The 19,428-nt window shown below is 35.1% G+C and overlaps 1 protein-coding gene across 1 annotated transcript in view; it reads right to left on the reverse strand.

The window, feature by feature from the left end:
• The window catches only part of NEGR1 (neuronal growth regulator 1), an 897,928-nt gene that overhangs the window by 350,354 nt on the left and 528,146 nt on the right, over positions 1-19,428 (reverse strand). Inside the window, exon 3 of the mRNA XM_068538018.1 lies at positions 15,583-15,708. Coding sequence (XP_068394119.1) covers positions 15,583-15,708 — 126 coding nt within the window. The remainder of the gene's footprint in view (positions 1-15,582; positions 15,709-19,428) is intronic.

The raw sequence follows: 19,428 nt of genomic DNA on the forward strand, positions 1-19,428 counted from the left end.
TCAGGGCAAAGCAACGGAACAGAACTAAGAGACATAGCATGCTATAAAAAGAGGAGAATAGAAGCTTTCCTGAAAGAGCTGGAACTGAGGAGCTTTGCGTTCCTTGTAAGTGACAGGAATGTTCCAGGGAGAGAGCTGAGGAGAGAGAGCTTGGGAGCAGCATACAGTGCACACCTGAGAGTTTTCACCTCCTTATGCACTCTGCACTGGTCCATCAGAAGCCTCTACACCATGGGTTTAAGAACAAAACATAAAAGAGAAGAGGATATCGCTTTTATAGCTGGTACTATTTGTTTTATGATTCACAGGGGCTTAAATGTTCTGCAATTACTACTGCTTATGGTACTTCTAAAATTAACATTTTTGTAAAAAAAAAAAAATCCTCCTGTAAGTTGGAGGAGACAGCACGAATGAACAAAATCAGCCATGCACTGATAATTGCTGGAGCCATATGATATATACGATAGGTTCTTTGGGTTTGTTATATTATCCTCTTTTAAAAAAAAAAAGCATCCCTCCCCTGAACCTTACACAACAGTCCAGCAAACATCCCATTTCTCTTCTCCCCATCACCACAGAATTTCTTGAAAGAGACAAGCGTTCGCTACTTGTTCACCAACACCCACCTGCATTCCCTGTTTGACCCACCCAGTCTGGCTCCTGTTCCCACAATGTCACTGAAATGGCTTTTATCTCAGTCAAACATGATCTCCATATTACCAACACAATAGCTACTTTTCTACCTCTTGCTACATTTCAATTCATTAAATCTCTTTCTAATTACTAAAACAATTTCCTCTCTGAGCTTTATTCTCCTAGGTCTTCATCTCTCACGCTAGCAACTCTTTCTAAGTTTCTTTCGCTCTCTTGTTGTCCAAATCCTCAGACATTGGTCATGGACCTTCTTCTGTCTGTCTACTTTGCCTCCTTAGGATAAACTTATACTCATGACTTCAAGTCTCATTCTTGTCCTGGCCTCGTCCTTGAGATCAGGCCTCATATATCCAATAATTCACTGACATTTCCATTTGAATGTCTAATATGTCTTATAATTTAACATGGCCAAAATAGAAATCCTGATTTTCCTCCAAATATTGATATATTTGTCTCCTGGTTTTGAGACAGGAGGGAAAGGAGCACGAAGCAACTGCTAGATAAACGAAGAAGGGGTGCAGCTGTTAGGATGTGATAAAAACTGGCTAGAACCGGCTGAAACCAAGGTGGTTTCTTGAATGGTCCGGTCACTGACCTTTAGCTCATTATACCTTCATTACAGTACTAAAAATCACTGCCCCTTACGCCATGTCAGTTCCAAAGAGGATCATAAAAGGCCAAAAAGAGGGCAGTGGCCTATTCCCTGGAAACTCCCAAACTTCCCCAAAATAGCAAAAATATTCCTCTCACTCGTTAGCATATGAAACTACTCAGCCCGTAAAAACCAACAACCCCATGCCCTGGGACCTCTCTCACTTTCTGAGAAGGTCCACATTCTGCCTATGGAGTCCGCATCTCTCTGAATAAACTCACTTTCTCTTTTCTTTGGCTCACTCTTGAATTCTTTCCTGCATGAAGCCAAAGACCCTCACTTGGTGGCCCTCCCAGGGACTTATGCAGGTCCCAGGATGTGACTTTTCCTTCTCCTGTAACAGTTTGTCTCATTTCAGTCAACAACAAGCCCATTCTTGAAGCTGATGAAGCCAGAACACTAAAGGCATTCCCCATCTCCCATCTCCCAGTCTTTAGGTTTTACCTATATAATCTGGGATTCACCTACTTCTCTTCATCTCCATGGCCATCACCCTTGTTAAAGTCAGCATGGTCTCTCATCTCATATACAACGGTGGTTTCCTAAATTGTCTCCCTGCTATGCTATGCTCCAGACTCCCAGCAACTCATTCTCTAAACAGCACCAAAAGCATCTTCTAAACATTAAAATCAAATCGTGTCGCTCTTGTGCTCAAAAACTTCCCATGGGTTTCTTTTTCATTCAGGGAAAAAAAAAAGTCTAATCTCACCATGGCCTACAATCCCTAGTTGATCTGATCACCTGACTCAGCTAATCTTCTCCAACCGCACATTAAGCCCTCTTTCTCTTCCCCTTTTCTCAGCTTGTTCCAGGCCCACAAATTTCAGTTTTACAACACACCCAATTCTTTCCTGCCTTCAAGCCTTTACAGATGCTGTTGTCTCCACTTAGAATGAACAACACTGCTTCACACAGCAGCCTCCCTTCCTTTAACTTCAAGGCTTGGTTTAAAAGATAACTTCTCGAGCTTCCCTGGTGGCGCAGTGGTTGAGAATCTGCCTGCCAGTGCAGGGGACACGGGTTCGAGCCCTGGTCTGGGAAGATCCCACATGCCGCGGAGCAACTGGGCCCGTGAGCCACAACTACTGAGCCTGCACGTCTGAAGCCCGTGCTCCGCAACAAGAGAGGCCGCGATAATGAGAGGCCCGCGCACCGCGATGAAGAGTGGCCCCCATTTGCCACAACTAGAGAAAGCCCTCGCACAGAAACGAAGACCCGACACAGCCATAAATAAATAAAAATAAATAAATAAAAAATTTAAAAGATAACTTCTCAAAGATGCCTTATTATTGTATTCATAGTTTTTTAGTTAATGTGTAATTGTTTCCCTCTTCACCTATATCTATTCCAAGAATGTAAACTCCTTGAAGGTAGTAGCTGTATTTTTTCTCTTTCGTCTTTATACTCAATGTTCAGCAAACTGTCTGACACATAAGTGCTCAATAGGTGATTTTTGAAGAAAACAGATGTAAAATAATTATTCATAACATAACCTTTAAATAAGGAGTTAGGGATTTTTTACTTAAGTCTAGTTTTGCAAAACATGTAAGACAGACCAAATGCTTCTGACTGTCAATGTATTTGTACTATGATGAAATTAAGAGTCTCTCTGTTTTTTAACACATGAGAGATATCCAAGAAAAATTTATCCTATTAATAAGACTTATTGATCACTACAGACAGCCCAATCTAGCAGAAATAGTCAGGAGCTGGCTAAGAAGAGCTGGTAGTTTTCTCATTTGTTACCTGTTAATCACTTTTTAGTCAGCTACTGTCTGTGTTTATATATGTTTGAAAAATTTAAAAGTGTCAACTAAGCCTTCACTTGAAAGGTAAACATTCCTTTATACTTATCACATTTTAAGAAATCAATCTGTAGATTTACTGTATACTTTAGGTTTATACATTAAATGAATAGCAATACTTATATGACTTGCCACAAAATCAATTAAATGTTTCCAAAAAACCATCCAGCTTCTACTGGATCAAACACAGGGTTGAGAAGCCATTTTCTCTTTACAGATGTGTGTTCAAAATCCGTACTTATTCCTTGTCATGTCACAAAAGGAAAAACAATATACTTCCATGAAATACTTGGTTATAATCAACTCTACTGAGAGTCTTGCTTTGAGAGTTCTCTCCTTCTCTTTAGCTGCTTCTTTTGTCCTGTAATTGAATTGAAGTTTCTCCTCGCCCCATTCCTTCTAGACAGCTTCTCATTTGAGAGCTTTGAAGATGTATTACACTAATATATCGTCAGAATGACAATGCTATGGTGATGCATGGGTATAATACATCTTCAGAGCTTCAGCACTGTCCAGAAACAATACAGCTGGATTAAATTCAAACCTAATGTAAAAGGAAACATTAAAAAAAAAAAAAAACAACTGGCTAACAAGGAAGGTGGAAAAAGAAAAACCCTAAATAAAAAGTTATCTTAATGAATTCCATACTCCTGTATATTTTGACGGAAAGTTTTCAAGATTTTAGTATAGCCTATTATTAATTTGTAAATTTATGCAAGAGTATGCTCTATAAATGTCTTAGTATTATAATGAAACATAGCCTCAGACAAAAAATACACAATAAATCTAGTTTTTGAAGTCTCAGACTCTCAGGCAAAGTTTACAAAGTTTATATGCAGTTAAGTGTTGCATTTTGCCTTTTTTGTAAGTCTGGAAAATTAGTTCCTCAACATTTCATGAGACATTTACATTATGTGTTACACTAGGAGACATTTCATGAATGCTGAACCTCTTCCCTTAGGACAAAATTCCCTTTGTAACATTCTCATATAGGGTGAACATACTGCTTCTGATAGAAAATATTCCATGAAGTTTTGGAAACATTAATAGGCTGAAATTGGGTTGCAGAGTAAACTAGGATTAGAGAATTTATAGATGATGATGATAATAATAATAATAATAATAAAAACAGGAATACAGGGCACCGTTATTCATGGTCTCCTGGTCACAGTACCCTTTAGCTCCTTTACCTTGGCTTTGGTAGGTCAGTAATCACACAGAAGTCTCAGAGAGACTTGCTCTTTTACTGTGAAGGCAAGCCCTTAGGAATCTACAGCCATGTGAATGACTCTTTACTTTTGTTCTTCATTTTTATAGATTTTTTTTCTACAGCACAGAATGCAACTCAAGAAAACAAATATACCCCTCCTCCAATACACTGCGTTTCTTGTCTTCCTCTCTTGTCACACACTGTTTATTAGAATCTGAATAATTCAAACGTTTGTTTCTCAAAGTCATTCCGGTAGTTTCTCAGTAAACAATCCCTCTTCTACTTTCTATGTAGAAAAAACTAAATACACAATAATGTCTCACTAGTTTAGGTATGCAATCATTACAATGCGTTTATCTGATTTTTATCACAGTATTTATCATTTCCATCTTTTATCACCTGTCCTCAAGCAACTTTTATGTAAAGATGAATGGTAAAATAAATTTTAATAGTAATAGCTAAGAATTTGGAGCTCTTAATTTTGCCTGAGTATTCTTTTAAACTCTTTATCTGTAATATCTCTTTTATATAACAGTCCCGTGGTATTATTATCAACATCATCATCATCATCATCACCACCATCATCTCTGTTTTGCAGATGAAGAAACTGAGGCACAGAGAGCTTAAAATATTTGCCCAGGTTAACACACACAGTGAGTGGCAGAGTAAGTAGGGACTTGAATCCAAGTAGTCCAAGTACTAACCATGTCCTTTTAAGCACTCTGCTATATTGCCTTGTTTAATAGGAGTTTGATAATTATAAAAAAGCTATTAGCTTTTTCTGTAACCTCTTTGAGGAATGATCTATTCACAAAGGTTATAAATGAAAATAATTATTAGTCATATTAATTTTAAAACATTAATCAGTTAATATAAGTTTATTAATCATTAAAAGACTTTACAGTATTCTAAAATATTATCTCATTTAACAGGTATTTATTGAGCGCCTCCTATGTAGCCATATTTGCATGAACCATGGATCTTAAAGAGAGAGCGCACAAAAAGTGAAAGGAATAAAAAGTGTTTACCATAGTTTTATTGATCTATTATCCAAGATTACAAGATGATTCTAATTTTCCACTAATGATGATTATTCCCAATTATGGTCAAACTAATAAAATAATATAATTTTAAAACAAGCTGGAGTTTAATTAAAATTCAATAGTGATAATATTAATTTTGAGTTAAGAAAAATGGATATACTGCTATTTTACACTAGAGGTCATTACTCCTTTATAACAATTTATTTCAAGCCAACAATATGCTCATCTATAATTGTAAAGGACACAATTAGACCTTGATTTAAAAAAAATCATTATTAACATATTTTTCCTTATATATATTTTAATAATAATCCAGGAACAGCACTAAAATTCTAGTAGGCCTTGTTTGTATAAAAATGTAGTCTTGAGAATATGATCTTACATTTATGAGGAAGTAAAACCAAGTTGTATCTTCACTGACTGCCAGGGTTCAAATGATCATTAAAACCTGGGTTCAAATGAAAATTATGCTCCTTTCCTCATGAATGTGGAACATGAAGTTATAATACTATTTCACATTAAACCAGTTAACATATGTTAACCTATGTTAGAACAGTGCCTGGGACACACTAAGTGCTCAATAAATAAGTATTAGTTAGGCTTATTTTATAATTTCACAGTACCTACTATGCTCTTTCTGAATCTGAATAGGATCTACTTCAGTATTATTAATGCAATTTTTTGCCCATGGAGTCTCACTTCTGAAAGAAATAGCATGAAACTCACACCCACAGTAAAAGCTGCATTTTCTGAGATGATAACCTTCAAAGGAGCCCTAACTTGTTTAGACATAACCATTCTTGTAATACCTTCCTGTAACACATGTAACGTGACATTGAAATCACTTGGGGAAAAGACTAGAAAATCTAATTCCCAAAATATAAACAGTCTAATGCCAACAATTATCCCTAAATTCAGTCCACTAAGGGGAGACATAATCTAGTGTAGTATTATTATTATTTTTTTTCCTAATGCTCCTGCTCTCTCAGAAAATCAAGTTTCATTTAAAAAGAAAAAAGAACTTTTTATGAAATGCTTCGAAATGCTTGGTAGGTTCCTGTTTTCTGTTTTATATGGGTAAGCACTTTCCTCTGAGAATAATGGATTATTTTTTATATTGATTCATCATATCATCAGGCTCATTGTTTAGCCTTATATTTGTCTTAAAAAAATGAAATTTTTCTTGCTTTCTATATTCAAAGAGCAGGCATTAACAGTTCTGAATACAAACAATTCCGAATAGCCCACTAATAAATGGATAGAAGTAGAGGGGCTTTGGATACAGACAAATGAAAGTTAAAATTATAAAGAAAACTCTCAGAACAAACAGGCCATTTTAACTGTATATATAAATTATTGGTGTACAATCTTATGGTAAAAGTTTAACTTGCCATCATTATGTAGATTCAGTCATTACATAATTATCCATTATGCAAAGCCATTATGGAAATTCACAAAAGCTCCACAAAAGAGTGCAACTCACTATACAAGGGAGGTAGAACCATAGTTTGTAATCTGAAGGTCTGGTATTGTTGAAATGTCATCAGCATAAATTGCTGGTTTTACTGAATTTTTTTCTTCCTAACATTAAAGAGCAAAGTGCAGTGTCAGGATTGCAAACCTGAAAAAAGACTCTTAAAGAACTATAGTGTTTGGGGGACAGGTTGCCAGCTTTCAAGGAGCACACACACAGCCTCTTCATCATATCACCCTTGGTATTGGCCCAGCACTCAAGCACTTCAAAGAAGACTTTCTTTCATGAAAGGGGAATGACAATGGAATCAAGAGCACTAATAGAAAGTAATATTTTCTAGTTAGTACCTGTGATGACTTAAACTATTTTCAGAATTATTTTAAACAATAGATTTCAGTAGTGTTCATGGCTTTTAGATAATAATTTTCATTTTTTTTCAGTCTATTTTTTCTGATAATTAGTAATTAGCATTTTCTATCTTACGGTTATATTTAATTATCTTTAAAGATTATGAGAGGTTTAATGTGCTAAACCTGTATGTTATGCAGCTGGGAACCTGTTTTAAAACATCTAATGCAAGGGTCAGCAATTTTTTTCTTAAAGGACCAGAGAGTAAATGGTTTAGGTTTCGTGGGCCATGTGATTTCTATTGCAACTACTCAGATCTACCATAGCAGTAAGAAAGTAGCCATGGAGAATATGTAAGGTTGTGAGTGTGGCTGTGTTCCAGCAATGACAACAAACACTTCATTTACAAAAATAGACAGTAGGCCAGTTTGGTTCACAGGTCTTAGGTTGCTGAAAAATGGTCTAATGAATCCTTGACTATTTACTCTGTTTATCCTGAAACTGCTCTCATTTAAAAATCTTAAAGTCTTTAAAATCTCTTAGTTTGGAAAAGTGTGTTTTATTCTTGATTAACAGTTTATATTATTTAACTTATAGCTGAGGTAAACTCATAGCAATATTTATGGAAAGCATGGAAAATACTATTTACTTTTTATTTAAAAGTTTCTATACTTCAATACACGTGATTTCCAAATATTGCCTTATGGCCATTTTAAGGCTACTCGAATGTTAAATAATGACTGATCTGTTTTATTAAACCCAATATTCTATTCCAAGCAAAAATATCCTTCCAGAATGAAGACAAAATCAAGGCATTCTCAGATGAAGACTACTAAGAGAATTTGTCTCCAGTGGACCTACCACAAAAAAAAAAAAAAAAGTTTAAAGGAAGTTTTCTAGATAGAAATGAAGGAAACAGAACATCAGGAAGGAAGGAAGAACAATGGTGATAAATACAAAATACTTTTCTTCTCTTGAGTTTTCTAATACATATTTGACAAGTGAAACAAAAACTGTACCATTGTCTTATACAGTTCTCTTGATGTAGAGAAAATATTTAAGATAAGTACATTAGAAAAGTGGGAGAGTAAATGGAGGTAAGGTTTCTATACTTCACTGGAAGTACTTAAGATATGAATACCCTCAGACTATGATAAGTTATGTATATATGACATAATTCATAGAGAAAGTACTAAAAAATCTATACCAAGAGGCATGCTCTAAAACACTGTGGATAAAACAATGTGGAATTCTAAAAAGTGCACAAGTAACACACAGAAAGGCATGATAAAGAAAACAGAAACAAAAAAAAGGGGGAGAACAAGCAGAAAACAAAAGAAAAAGATGTCAGACATAAGCCTTAATGAATCAATAATTAAATTAATTTTAAATGGTCTAAATACACCAATTAAAATATGGAGATTGTCAGAGTAGATAAGAAACATAACGCATCAATATGCTATCTACAGAAGACTTATTTAAAATATAACAACATATGTGGGTTGGGAAAAAAAAAAATCAAGATTCTTCAAAGCAGCTTTATTTGTTATAGCCAAAAACTGGAAACAGCCAAAATATTCTGTAACACATTTATGGCTAAACAAATTGTGGTACATTCATATCACAAAATATTACTCAGCAATAAAAAGGAACAAAATATTGAGGTGTATGATACAACTTAGATAATAAATCTCAAGAGTGAAAGGGCCAATTTCAAAAGGTCACACACTGAATTATTTCATTTACATAACATTCTATAAATGATAAAATTAAAGAGATGGAAAACAGATTAGTGTTTGTTGGGGCTAGAGATGATGGATGGTGAAGGAGTAGATGTGATGCTGAAAAGATAGCATAAAGTAAATCTTGTGCTGAGGGAATAGCTCTGTATCTTGATTGTGATGATGGCTCCACAAATCAACTCATATGATAAAATGATGTAGAACTACATGCACACATTGCACTAATATCCATTCCAAGTTTTGGTGTCATACTACAGTTACATCTAATGTAACATGGGAGAAACTGGGTGAAGGGTATGTGGAAGCTCTCTGCACTAACTTCACAACTTCCTGTGAGCCTATAATTATTTCAAAGTAAAAAGTGGAAAAAAAGAACCTCATATTCATTTGGGGCAATTTATTTAAACAATCTGAGTGTCATGTTCATCTGCACAATGAGGATGACATTACCCTCTGACAGTTCAGTTTTGAGGCTTATATGAGACAAGTACACACAAGTACCTCCCGTTTTTCCTAGACTACATAAAGTAATGAATACATGTTAGATGAACCATACTAACTAAAATTTCTTTGGTGCAAGCTGCTCTTTACATTAATGGAGTTAAAGTGCTGAACCTAATTCCAACATGTTGATGGGGGGTTTCCCACACCACCAGGCAATTATCCAATACCAGCTGGGTGTTCTACAATTCAAGTCAACTCTGACACTACCCAGAGAGAGCATGAGATTCTATGGAATAAGGGCTCAGTACTACAAGACTGCCCTTCTCCCCCACCCCCAACAAACGTCAGTAGCAATTCCAGGTTATCACCTGTGCTTGAAGCTGAAAGGACCCTGTGGGACCCTCACTGGTACAAAAGCCCCTCTGTGTACCTCATTTCTTATTTGTAGAAAAAGGCTTTGGTCTCCTAGGCCTTCTCTGAGTTCCAGAGAGCAGATTCATACAGTTACTAATTAGGTTAGTGAGGGAATGCAGAAACCAAGGAAAAGCAGTCAAGAAACAATAGTCGGGTGATAAAACAAAATCCTAGTTCCTCCTCAACGAATATACATAACAATCTAAGTATATCTTTGAGTTGTTATGCAGAAACTAAGACCCACCATGCCCAGGAGGAGGAGGATGACTACATGGTGACCATAAGCACATAGACCCCAGACTGGTTGGAACCAGAAGATTGATGATTAATTTTCCTGAAACACCACCTTGTTACCTCACTATCAACCAATCAGAAGAAAGTCATGAACCGTGCAGCCTTCACCCAATGTTGTCTTTAAAAACCCTTCCCTGGAAGCCACTGGGGAGTCTAGGGTCTTCTGAGCATGAGCCGCCCATTCTCCTTGCTTGGCACCTTCAATAAACACTATACTTTCCTTCACCACAACCTGGTGTCAGTAAATTGGCTTTGCTACACGGCAGGTGAGTGGACTCAAAGCTCAGTTCAGTAACATGCTTCCGACCAATGAGCTATAGATTAGAGGTTTCAAAGACCCTGTGTTTGGGTTTGACTAATTTGCTAGAGCAGCTCACAGATCTCAGAGAAACATTTGATTTACTAGATCACTGGTTTATTATAAAAGAATATAATTCGGAAACCCCCAGATGAAAGGGGTACATAGGGCAAAGTATGGGGAAAGGATGAGGGGAGAAGCTTCCAGGCTCTCTGGGCATACCACTCTTCCTGAATTTCCACATGTATACTGATCTAAGAGTTCTCTAAACTCTGTCCTTCAGCATTTTTTATGGAAGCTTCATTACATTGGCATGATTGATTAAATCATCGGCCATTGAGAACTGATTCAACTTCCAACCCCTCTCCCCTCCCCAGAAGTCAATGGAGTGGGACTGAAAATTCCAATCCTCTAATCACATAGTTGGTTCTCCTGGCAACAAACCTTAGGTGTGGTCCCAAAGTCGCCTCATTAACATAATAAAAACACCTTTATAGCTCACTCCCTGATGTGAAATTCCAGGGTTTTTAGGAGCTCGATGTCAGAAATGGCATGAAGGTCAACTATATATATATATATATTTCTTATAAATCACAGTACCACAGAGGTTCAACCATATTGAAGGCATAAGGGAAATTAAGGGGTGATTCATATTTAGGGGTATGTTTGTGTATTTATATTAGGGGGATAAAGGTAGTGGGGAGATATCAGACAGGAAATACTTGCTTGTGACACTACCATGTTATGTCTTCAAATTTTAATTTCTAGTTCTAAGAAGTCATGTGGGAAGCAAGGACAGAGAGCAGCATCCATTAACTCTGCAGTATTTATGGAGCCCCTACTTTGTGCCAGGTCTTGTGCTAAGCCATGGGGTACAAAGGTCAACAAACACTGTTTCTGGACAGAAGGAGTCCCCTGTCCCAAAAGACCATGGACAAACAAAACCAAAGGCTACTATTCAGAGAATTAGTCCCACACGAATGGTGGCACAAGGTACTATGTAACTATGGAGAAAGAAGCACCTGATTTTTCTTGGGATGCTTAGGAATAGCTTCATTAAAAGTTGAAAAAGGAGTAAGTTTGACAATTGTAGAGGGGGACAAAAGATATTCCTCATACAAAAAATAAAATATGTAAAAGTAGAAAAACAAAATTTTCACCTTGACTAACTGGATTCATAGTTTGCCTCCACATCTAAGTTCTTCACTTCTTATTTGCTCTTTATTCCTCCACAACTGAGTTTCTGGTCCGTTATGTCACTGAATTGTTGCAATGATCACCAAACTATCTAACCCAAAGGTAACTGGTCTGATCTTATTTAATCTGATTGACATTTTTAACCACTCACTGCTCCAGGAATTTATTCCTCTTTTGGCTTCCTGTAATCATGGCTTTCTGATTCTATTCCTACATCTCTGACCACTTGTTTGTGGTTTCCTTTATAAGTGGTCAATAATTGTTGACTAAACAAAAGTGATCAGTGTCAAGAGATTGATTTCAGAAAAGAGCAACTTGAGCCTGTTTAAATGTGGACAGGATAAAGTTAATAGAGGAGAAGAGCTTAAAGATGTAGGGAGAAAGAGGATGTTTAATGGAATAAGGACCTGACAAACAGGAAAGAATGGATGGAACATAACAGGACAAAGGGAACTTAACGGAACATTCTTTACCTTGAGTTAGGCAATAATCTTAACTCCTGTGGATAATTAGAATGAGACTATCCTTTCAAAAGGCACTAAGCATATAGAGATTAGAGGAAAAAGAGTTTGAGATACACAGCCCAGTGTTAATGCTCAAATTTTGGCTTCAGAGCCAAAAGAATATCTTTGCTAGCTTATAAACACCAGCAGGGTAAAGTAAGAACATCTCTGGAGATTCCAGATATCAAAGAATAGGAATGAACTAGGAAACAGAGATTAAGATAAACAGCAATGAATAATAAGTAGAAATTTGACAGAGGCTTTCAAAATGCTTCCATATTTGTCATATACAATCTACGATTTTAAAATTTATCTTTTTAAGTTTTCCTATTTTTTCTGACTGGATCTAGATTTATTAATAAATGATGTGTGATTAAGAATTTTATTTTGTCTTTCTATTCAAAATCAAATGCCTGGTGTAAACTTGTCAATGTTCTCCAGAAGTTTTAGGTGAGTTTTAGCTTCATGATATCACAGCATTTGAGAGCAGCTATGTGAATTGCATTCAAGAGATGTAAATAGGTCCCTCAGTTTCAGAAACAGGGTTGGATATCCTGTGCCTCTGGATATCATTCCCTGAGAAGTTACAGCTTCACTTATTTAATCCCAAATGGGCATAACTAGACTCTAATCATGAGGAAACATGAGTCAAACTCAGAATGAGAAATATTCTATTTTTTAAAAAAGTAGAAAAATGTCAAGGAAGACTAAGAAAGACTAAGGAATAGTCCCCAGACTAAAGAGGACTAAAGTGATATGACAACTAAGTACAATACTAAAGGGAAAAGAATTCTCTAAAGGATACTATTCCATCAGTTGACAAAATTGGAATATGGATAGTAATGGGATAAAAGTATCATGCCAATGTTAAATGTACAAAAGTAAAAAACTGCACTGTGGTTACAGAAGAGAATATCCTTCTTCAGAAATTCACACTGTAAATAACTAGGGAGAAAAGGGCTTGCTGTATGCAAGCTGTTCTCAAATAATTCAATGAAAAAAAATATTTCTGCATACTCTACACACAGCAAATGTTGAAGTAAATGGGAAAAATGATGGATGAAACTGAGTAAAGGACATAGGGTGTACTTTGCATTATTTCTGTAACACTTTTTTTTTTCTTACTGGAAGTATTTTTATTTTTTAAAAATTTTATTGATGTATAGTTGATTTACAATGTTGTGTTTAATTTCTGCTGTACAGCAAAGTGTCAGTTATACACACACACACATATATATATATAGATATATATATATATATATTCTTTTTCATATTCTTTTCCATTATGGTTTATCACAGGATATTGAGTATAGTTCTCTGCGCTATACAGTAGGACCTTGTTGTTCATCCATCCTATATATAATAGTTTGCATCTGTTAATCCCAAACTTTTTAAATATAAATTTGAAATTAATTTCTACATATAGAATAGAAAATATATAAAGGAAGAAATCATCACTATAAGTAACTCTAAGGAAGCTCATATATTCAGAAACTTCTCAGGAAAGATATTTTGGGGAAAGTACGCTAAGTTGTTTGAGCTAACAAGTGGAATGGCAACTTCAGTTGGTTCAGGCAATGTCTGTGATGTGGTTGAACTCACAACCTAACTTTTCTGCAGATAAGGGAGAAGCTCTGTGGAGCTACCTTCCTGTGACCAGCCATTTATAAAAATATCAGCTATGTCTAGCTATTCGTTAGATAATAGTTAATATTTATGCTAATTTTACTCATTTGCTCTGTTTGGTAGGATCAGAAAAACAAATCTATGCACAGTTTAACTTATAAACCCAATCCTTCTTCTTTCAGCTTCATGATGCTATCCATTATCGTCATTCTAATAACTTCACTAACCAACATTCATGGTATTTAATTAAACTAAAATGTAGCCAAGCACTTACAAAAAGAATATGCATAATAACAAGCACTGCAAAGAAGGAGAGTTAAATCCAAAATATTAATCTTAAATTGTATGAAGATGGAGATTATGTGCTTCATTCTTACAAAAATTATATTTTCATATCAGATTTAAATCCCCGGAAAGATGATTAAGAATCAACCTTACATTTGCATATCACCTTATACTTTTTAATGCACATTTATGCTTATTATCTTTTTTGAGTCTCACAATAGCCAGGGATTTTTATCACTCGATTTTTGGAAAGTAGGAAACTAGCTGAGGGTAACTGAGGCTAAGAGATTTGCACTAGGATTTGCTGAACTGATGAATAAAGAAGTTGAGACTGGAGCACATGTATTCTAACTGCTAGTCCTGGGTTTGCCTCACTTACACCCCATGGAGAGTCTTGCCACTAATTCAGCGCTCACATACCAGTTTTATGATTCTGTAGCCACTCTAGAGAGTGAAATGTTGGCAATCAAAAGCACACTCATGGTTCAGAAATATTACAGGGACCATAATGCATATTATGTAAGGGTATATTGCTGTTCTATTGATTTTTTTCTCACACTAATAGTAATACTAAGAGTATGATATGAGTAAAGTCTCATTAGACCTACTGCATAAATGAGGAAACCAAAAGGCACTTAAGGATAAGTGATATTAAAGAAAGCATTAGCAGATAAAATAGATGTTCTAATTGTAATCTTTCTAAGCCTATATAAAATATGCTTTTTTGATTCCTTTGAAAGAGATTTCCTCATCCTAGCCTTGTTCAAGTTATTTCTACCCAAAATATAAATCAAATATTGTTTATCTGAAATGTGGTGGGATCTTATTCATTAAAAGTACCACTCTTACTTCATGGTACATTTAAAGTTACGTAGTTCAAATATTTAGGTTTTACACAAATTGATGACTCGGTTAGAGTTGTGGCTGTGAAAATAGACCTGTCTTGATGATGATTATCCCCAGCTTCCCAAAGTTGACAATCTCTTTAGGAGGATGTGCCCTGTTTCAGAAGCACCAGACACCGATAAACGTGTTATATCCCTTAATTTCACCTAGCTATGTGATCTTGTACAAGTTACTTAAACTCTTGGGTTTTTAGATCCCTCATCAGTTAAAATTTAATTCTAACTGCCAAATCCTTGATTCTGAACTGCAGTTTGAAATTAGACCCTGCAAACTCATAATTTGTATAATTTTATTCTCCCTTGATTACGTCAGCAGTTCATGCTGGCCTATTAACATGTGAATGCTGATTGAATAAAAGCCTTACACATTTAAATGAAGATATTTCTCTTGTGATATTTCCATTTGAGCCTTTTGTCTATCGATTTGTGATTATCCAGTATACTACAGGGAAAATAACCTTGCCTAGGAATCAAGAGACCTAAGTTCTACTCTGGGCTCTGACAGAAAATGTTCATTTAACTTTTGTGAGCTACATGCATTTAGGTATAAAGAATAAGTATAAAAATATGCATCCTGACTACCTCATGAAAAGGATAGAAAAAATTAGTTGACTCTTACATTCTGAACAAGTGAGGTTACAGGAGGATATTGAACAGCACAAGCAACACTGATACTTTTCCGCTTTACCTGATGGGGAGATGTGCCTCCAGGAAATGGAAGGCTCTGGTTTCCCAGTGGCCAAACAAGTCAGGGTGACATTGGTTCCTTCATTGATGGTCATATCACTTGAGATGTCATATATCTTCGGAGGAACTGAAATGGCAAAACATGCAGTGGTCAGAAAAAAATGTATAAAAGTCTGTTGAACTATATATGATTAACTCCATGATATCATGCAATCAAACTATGGTGGTGAAATGTACTTATGGCCCATGGTCATCATCTAAAAGATAGATTCTCTAGATCCTCAGGATTACCCTAGAGTTTTTTTGTTTTTTGATTGGTTTTAATTTTCTCTAATATTTGGCTATGAAATATTTTAGGACAAATTAAATATGTAATAACAAAAAGTTTAAATAGTGCTTAAATGATCAATAAATATTGTTGTGAATACTTTGTATTACATAAACTAGAATATAGCCATCTGTCTGTTCCATCCATGTATCTTCACTATAATGATGGTTTTCCTGTTGAAATGATTAAAGAAAAATGGAAATCTGGAAGAAACTTAAACTATCAGAACAGTTATGCCTACATGGTGATTTAAGAGCTAAGTGAGGTAAAACATGTACAGAATTGGGATGTAAGATTTCAGGGTCGCAAAGGCAATTTAGGTCTCAATTTTCTAATCTGCCAAATAGTAGGGCTGGAATTTCTGAGCATTTATGTTCTAAGGAACACAAATTCTAAGGGCTGTGAAAGACATGTTCAACATGAGTTTTCTTGTCAGTAATGGATGGAAATTTGTTGAAACAGGTCTCTTTATTTTGAGATTTCTTAGAACCTTTGTTATGACCTTTGCTCTGCAAATCTACAAGAGTGAAAGGGGAAATATTGTGATGTGTCTTTTTTTTTTTTTCCCCTGATGTATTAGGCTATGGAAACTTTTATAACAGAGCATTTGATGAAAGTAGTGAGCCTGGAATAAACTTTGGGAATGTTGAATAGGAAAATACCTAAATTAACTTCCAGGATAAAAATGTCTGTATTCTCTCAAATACCAAATGATCTCATTTAATCCTTATGCAGCATGGATATAAGTCCTGTGTCCTCTACAGGCTAGCTGTGTTACCTCAGCCTCAGGTCTTCATCTGCAAGCTGGAGATAATAATAGTACAAACCCCATATAGCTACTGTGAAGATTAATAAGTCAACATATGTTAAAGGGTTTAGAAAAGTTCCTGGCAGCATTGTTAGCTATCAATATTATTATTAGATGCCTTAAAACACATATTTGGTGTTTGACTTTAATTTCACTACTGCTCTTTTCCCGTGCCTTAAAATTGCTCTCAGAAGTTCACCACTTTGATAGTATACACGACGGGCCTGTGCCATAAGTTTTGGTTTCCTATATAAAAATTACAGTATGTTGAAGTTTCAGGTCAAAGCTAAATAAATGGCAATTAGATACATTGATAACTATTATAAAAACATTCTTTTTAAGTAGAATTTTTCTCATTGTTCCATTCTTAGGGTTTCTTTCGGCAAGAGATATGTTTTCACAGTTACTTTAAAAACCAGTAACTAAAATCTGTCATAAAGATAAATTAAATTACTCATACTTTAATATCATCTTTGATTTTTTAATGGAACCAAAACTCTGCTACAAGAAAATCTGGGATGATTTGATTACAAATATAAAGTGTTCGATTATAAATAACTGGTGATATGATTGAGGAAAGGGCTTATTCCTAAGTGATATACTATTGTATCTGTTTCTAAGTGACATACTTTAATTCACATTTAAGACATATTATCATTAAACTCTTCATTGAGCTCTTCTCAGGCAAATAATAAAAAATTAAAACCATTCCAAATAGAAGACTCTTTTTAGCTTAACTGAAACAGAACAGAAATAAAAACTTTAAAATACCCTAGGAAGAAAGTAGAGAAAAATGTGCAAGACTTACTGGTGAATTGAAGATTTAATAAAAATAAACTTATAACATTAAAAAAATATATATCCTTTGGATATATGAATGTAGGTATTGGTTTGATATAGTAAACTATGAAATACATGTGTATATACAAACACATGTGTGTATATTTATGAGTGTGTATATCTATATATATAAATATACAGATACATATATACCAATGTCTACTATTAAAAAAAGAAAAAGTTATATAATACTTTCCTTCTTTATGTAGAAGATAGTACACAGAGATCAGTCTAGTCTGGCTAGTTTTATTTTAAACATATAACTGATTCAACTTTGGGCAGAGGTGTATATATTTAAGAGAAATGATGGCGTGCCATAAGACCATGCATTCTAGCCTCTAAATTAAATGACTTTGTCAATTTTATCTGACTTTAAAATAGTTTAGTTTCATCTTTACACATCTACTTATATTTAAAGTGGTAAACTAATATTAAGCACAATATTTGATTTCACAGAGAAATAGCCAAGTCCCTTAGCAATAAACTTAGATTTAACATTTAACTATGGGAAATTCTGTGGTGGGGGAAGACTGTTGAATTCCAGGTGTGACATGTCAGTTCAGTGATTGCAACCACCTCCCGGGGCCTCATAATTCAGGATCTGCTACAGGAAAGAAACATCTGGAAAGAGGATGTTAGCAAGGGAAATCCCTCTGGCAAGGCACTTCTCCCCAGAATGCATCATCTGTTGGCAACAGATGTTGTGTGTAGAGAGAGCCAATGAAGTCCTTCACATGCAATGTATGTAGCTTGTGGAGGCAAAAGCAGGTGTTGCTTTGCTGAATTGCATATCCAGTTCAAGACTTCAAAGTTTCACTGATTATTATGGAGGGAATAATTCTGGACTCACAGGAAATGCAAAAATTTCAAAGCATAATCATTGACCTCAAGGAACTTAAAATTAAAAGAAGGAGGCAGATTGGTAAGTAACTAAGAGAAGACAAATATTTTCCACATTTTCCTTTCTCATTTTACATGAGTAACACATGTCTACTAGGTATGCCTTCTGGGTTCAAATCATCAGAGATTAATTCTGTGTTTGTTTCTTTTAGAGCAAACCATGAAGGATAGTTTATCCACAAAGTTATTCATTGCAGTGCTATTTATAATAGAGAAGAACTATCAGTAACCTCGATGTAAGACAACAGAAACGGAGATATTGTTAGCTCTGCCTCCAGAATAAGGTGTGGTTCCGAGGAAGGGTTTGGGGTGAATCTGGGGAACATTAGGCTAAGACATAAAGGAAAAGAAAAGTGATGATTCTACCGTGGGTGGCAGGATCTTGGAGAATGGTAATGTCTCGAGTGTCTTAAGATCCTCCCGTTCTGGATTACTGTTTGTGTATAAATGGTGCATGCACACAGGTGGGAAGAACGCCACTGAACTTTCTAAATGACAAAGCATTTCTTATGGTATGTCCAATATTCTACACGCTTGCAGAGAAAAAAGAAAAATGAGGAGAGTTAAAATAACTTACTATTCTAGACATCTGTTTCTTTTCTATATACCTTGTATCAAACTCCTTCAACCTTTTTATTTATAAATTTAACTTAAAAATCAATTGTTTAAAAAGAAGTATGTTCAATCAATTCAATAATTTTTAAGTCATTAAATAACTCTATATTTTAACAAGTATTTTAGGTTGCTGTGCATATTATTTAAGTATTTATGACCTAGAGCAGAGTAATAAAGGAATAAGTTATTCATCTAAATATACACTTGTTTAATTTGCAGGAAATAATTATTATAACATTAAAATTGTCATCATCATGACACCATAAATAAAAACACTGAAAGGTAGAAGTTCTAGATTTCTCACTAAATTGCAGAATATCTTTTTCCTAATAGGACCCTAATTGGGGATACACACA

The sequence above is a fragment of the Eschrichtius robustus genome, chromosome 3 (genome assembly GCF_028021215.1).
Source record: "Eschrichtius robustus isolate mEscRob2 chromosome 3, mEscRob2.pri, whole genome shotgun sequence".
Taxonomy (NCBI): domain Eukaryota; kingdom Metazoa; phylum Chordata; class Mammalia; order Artiodactyla; family Eschrichtiidae; genus Eschrichtius; species Eschrichtius robustus.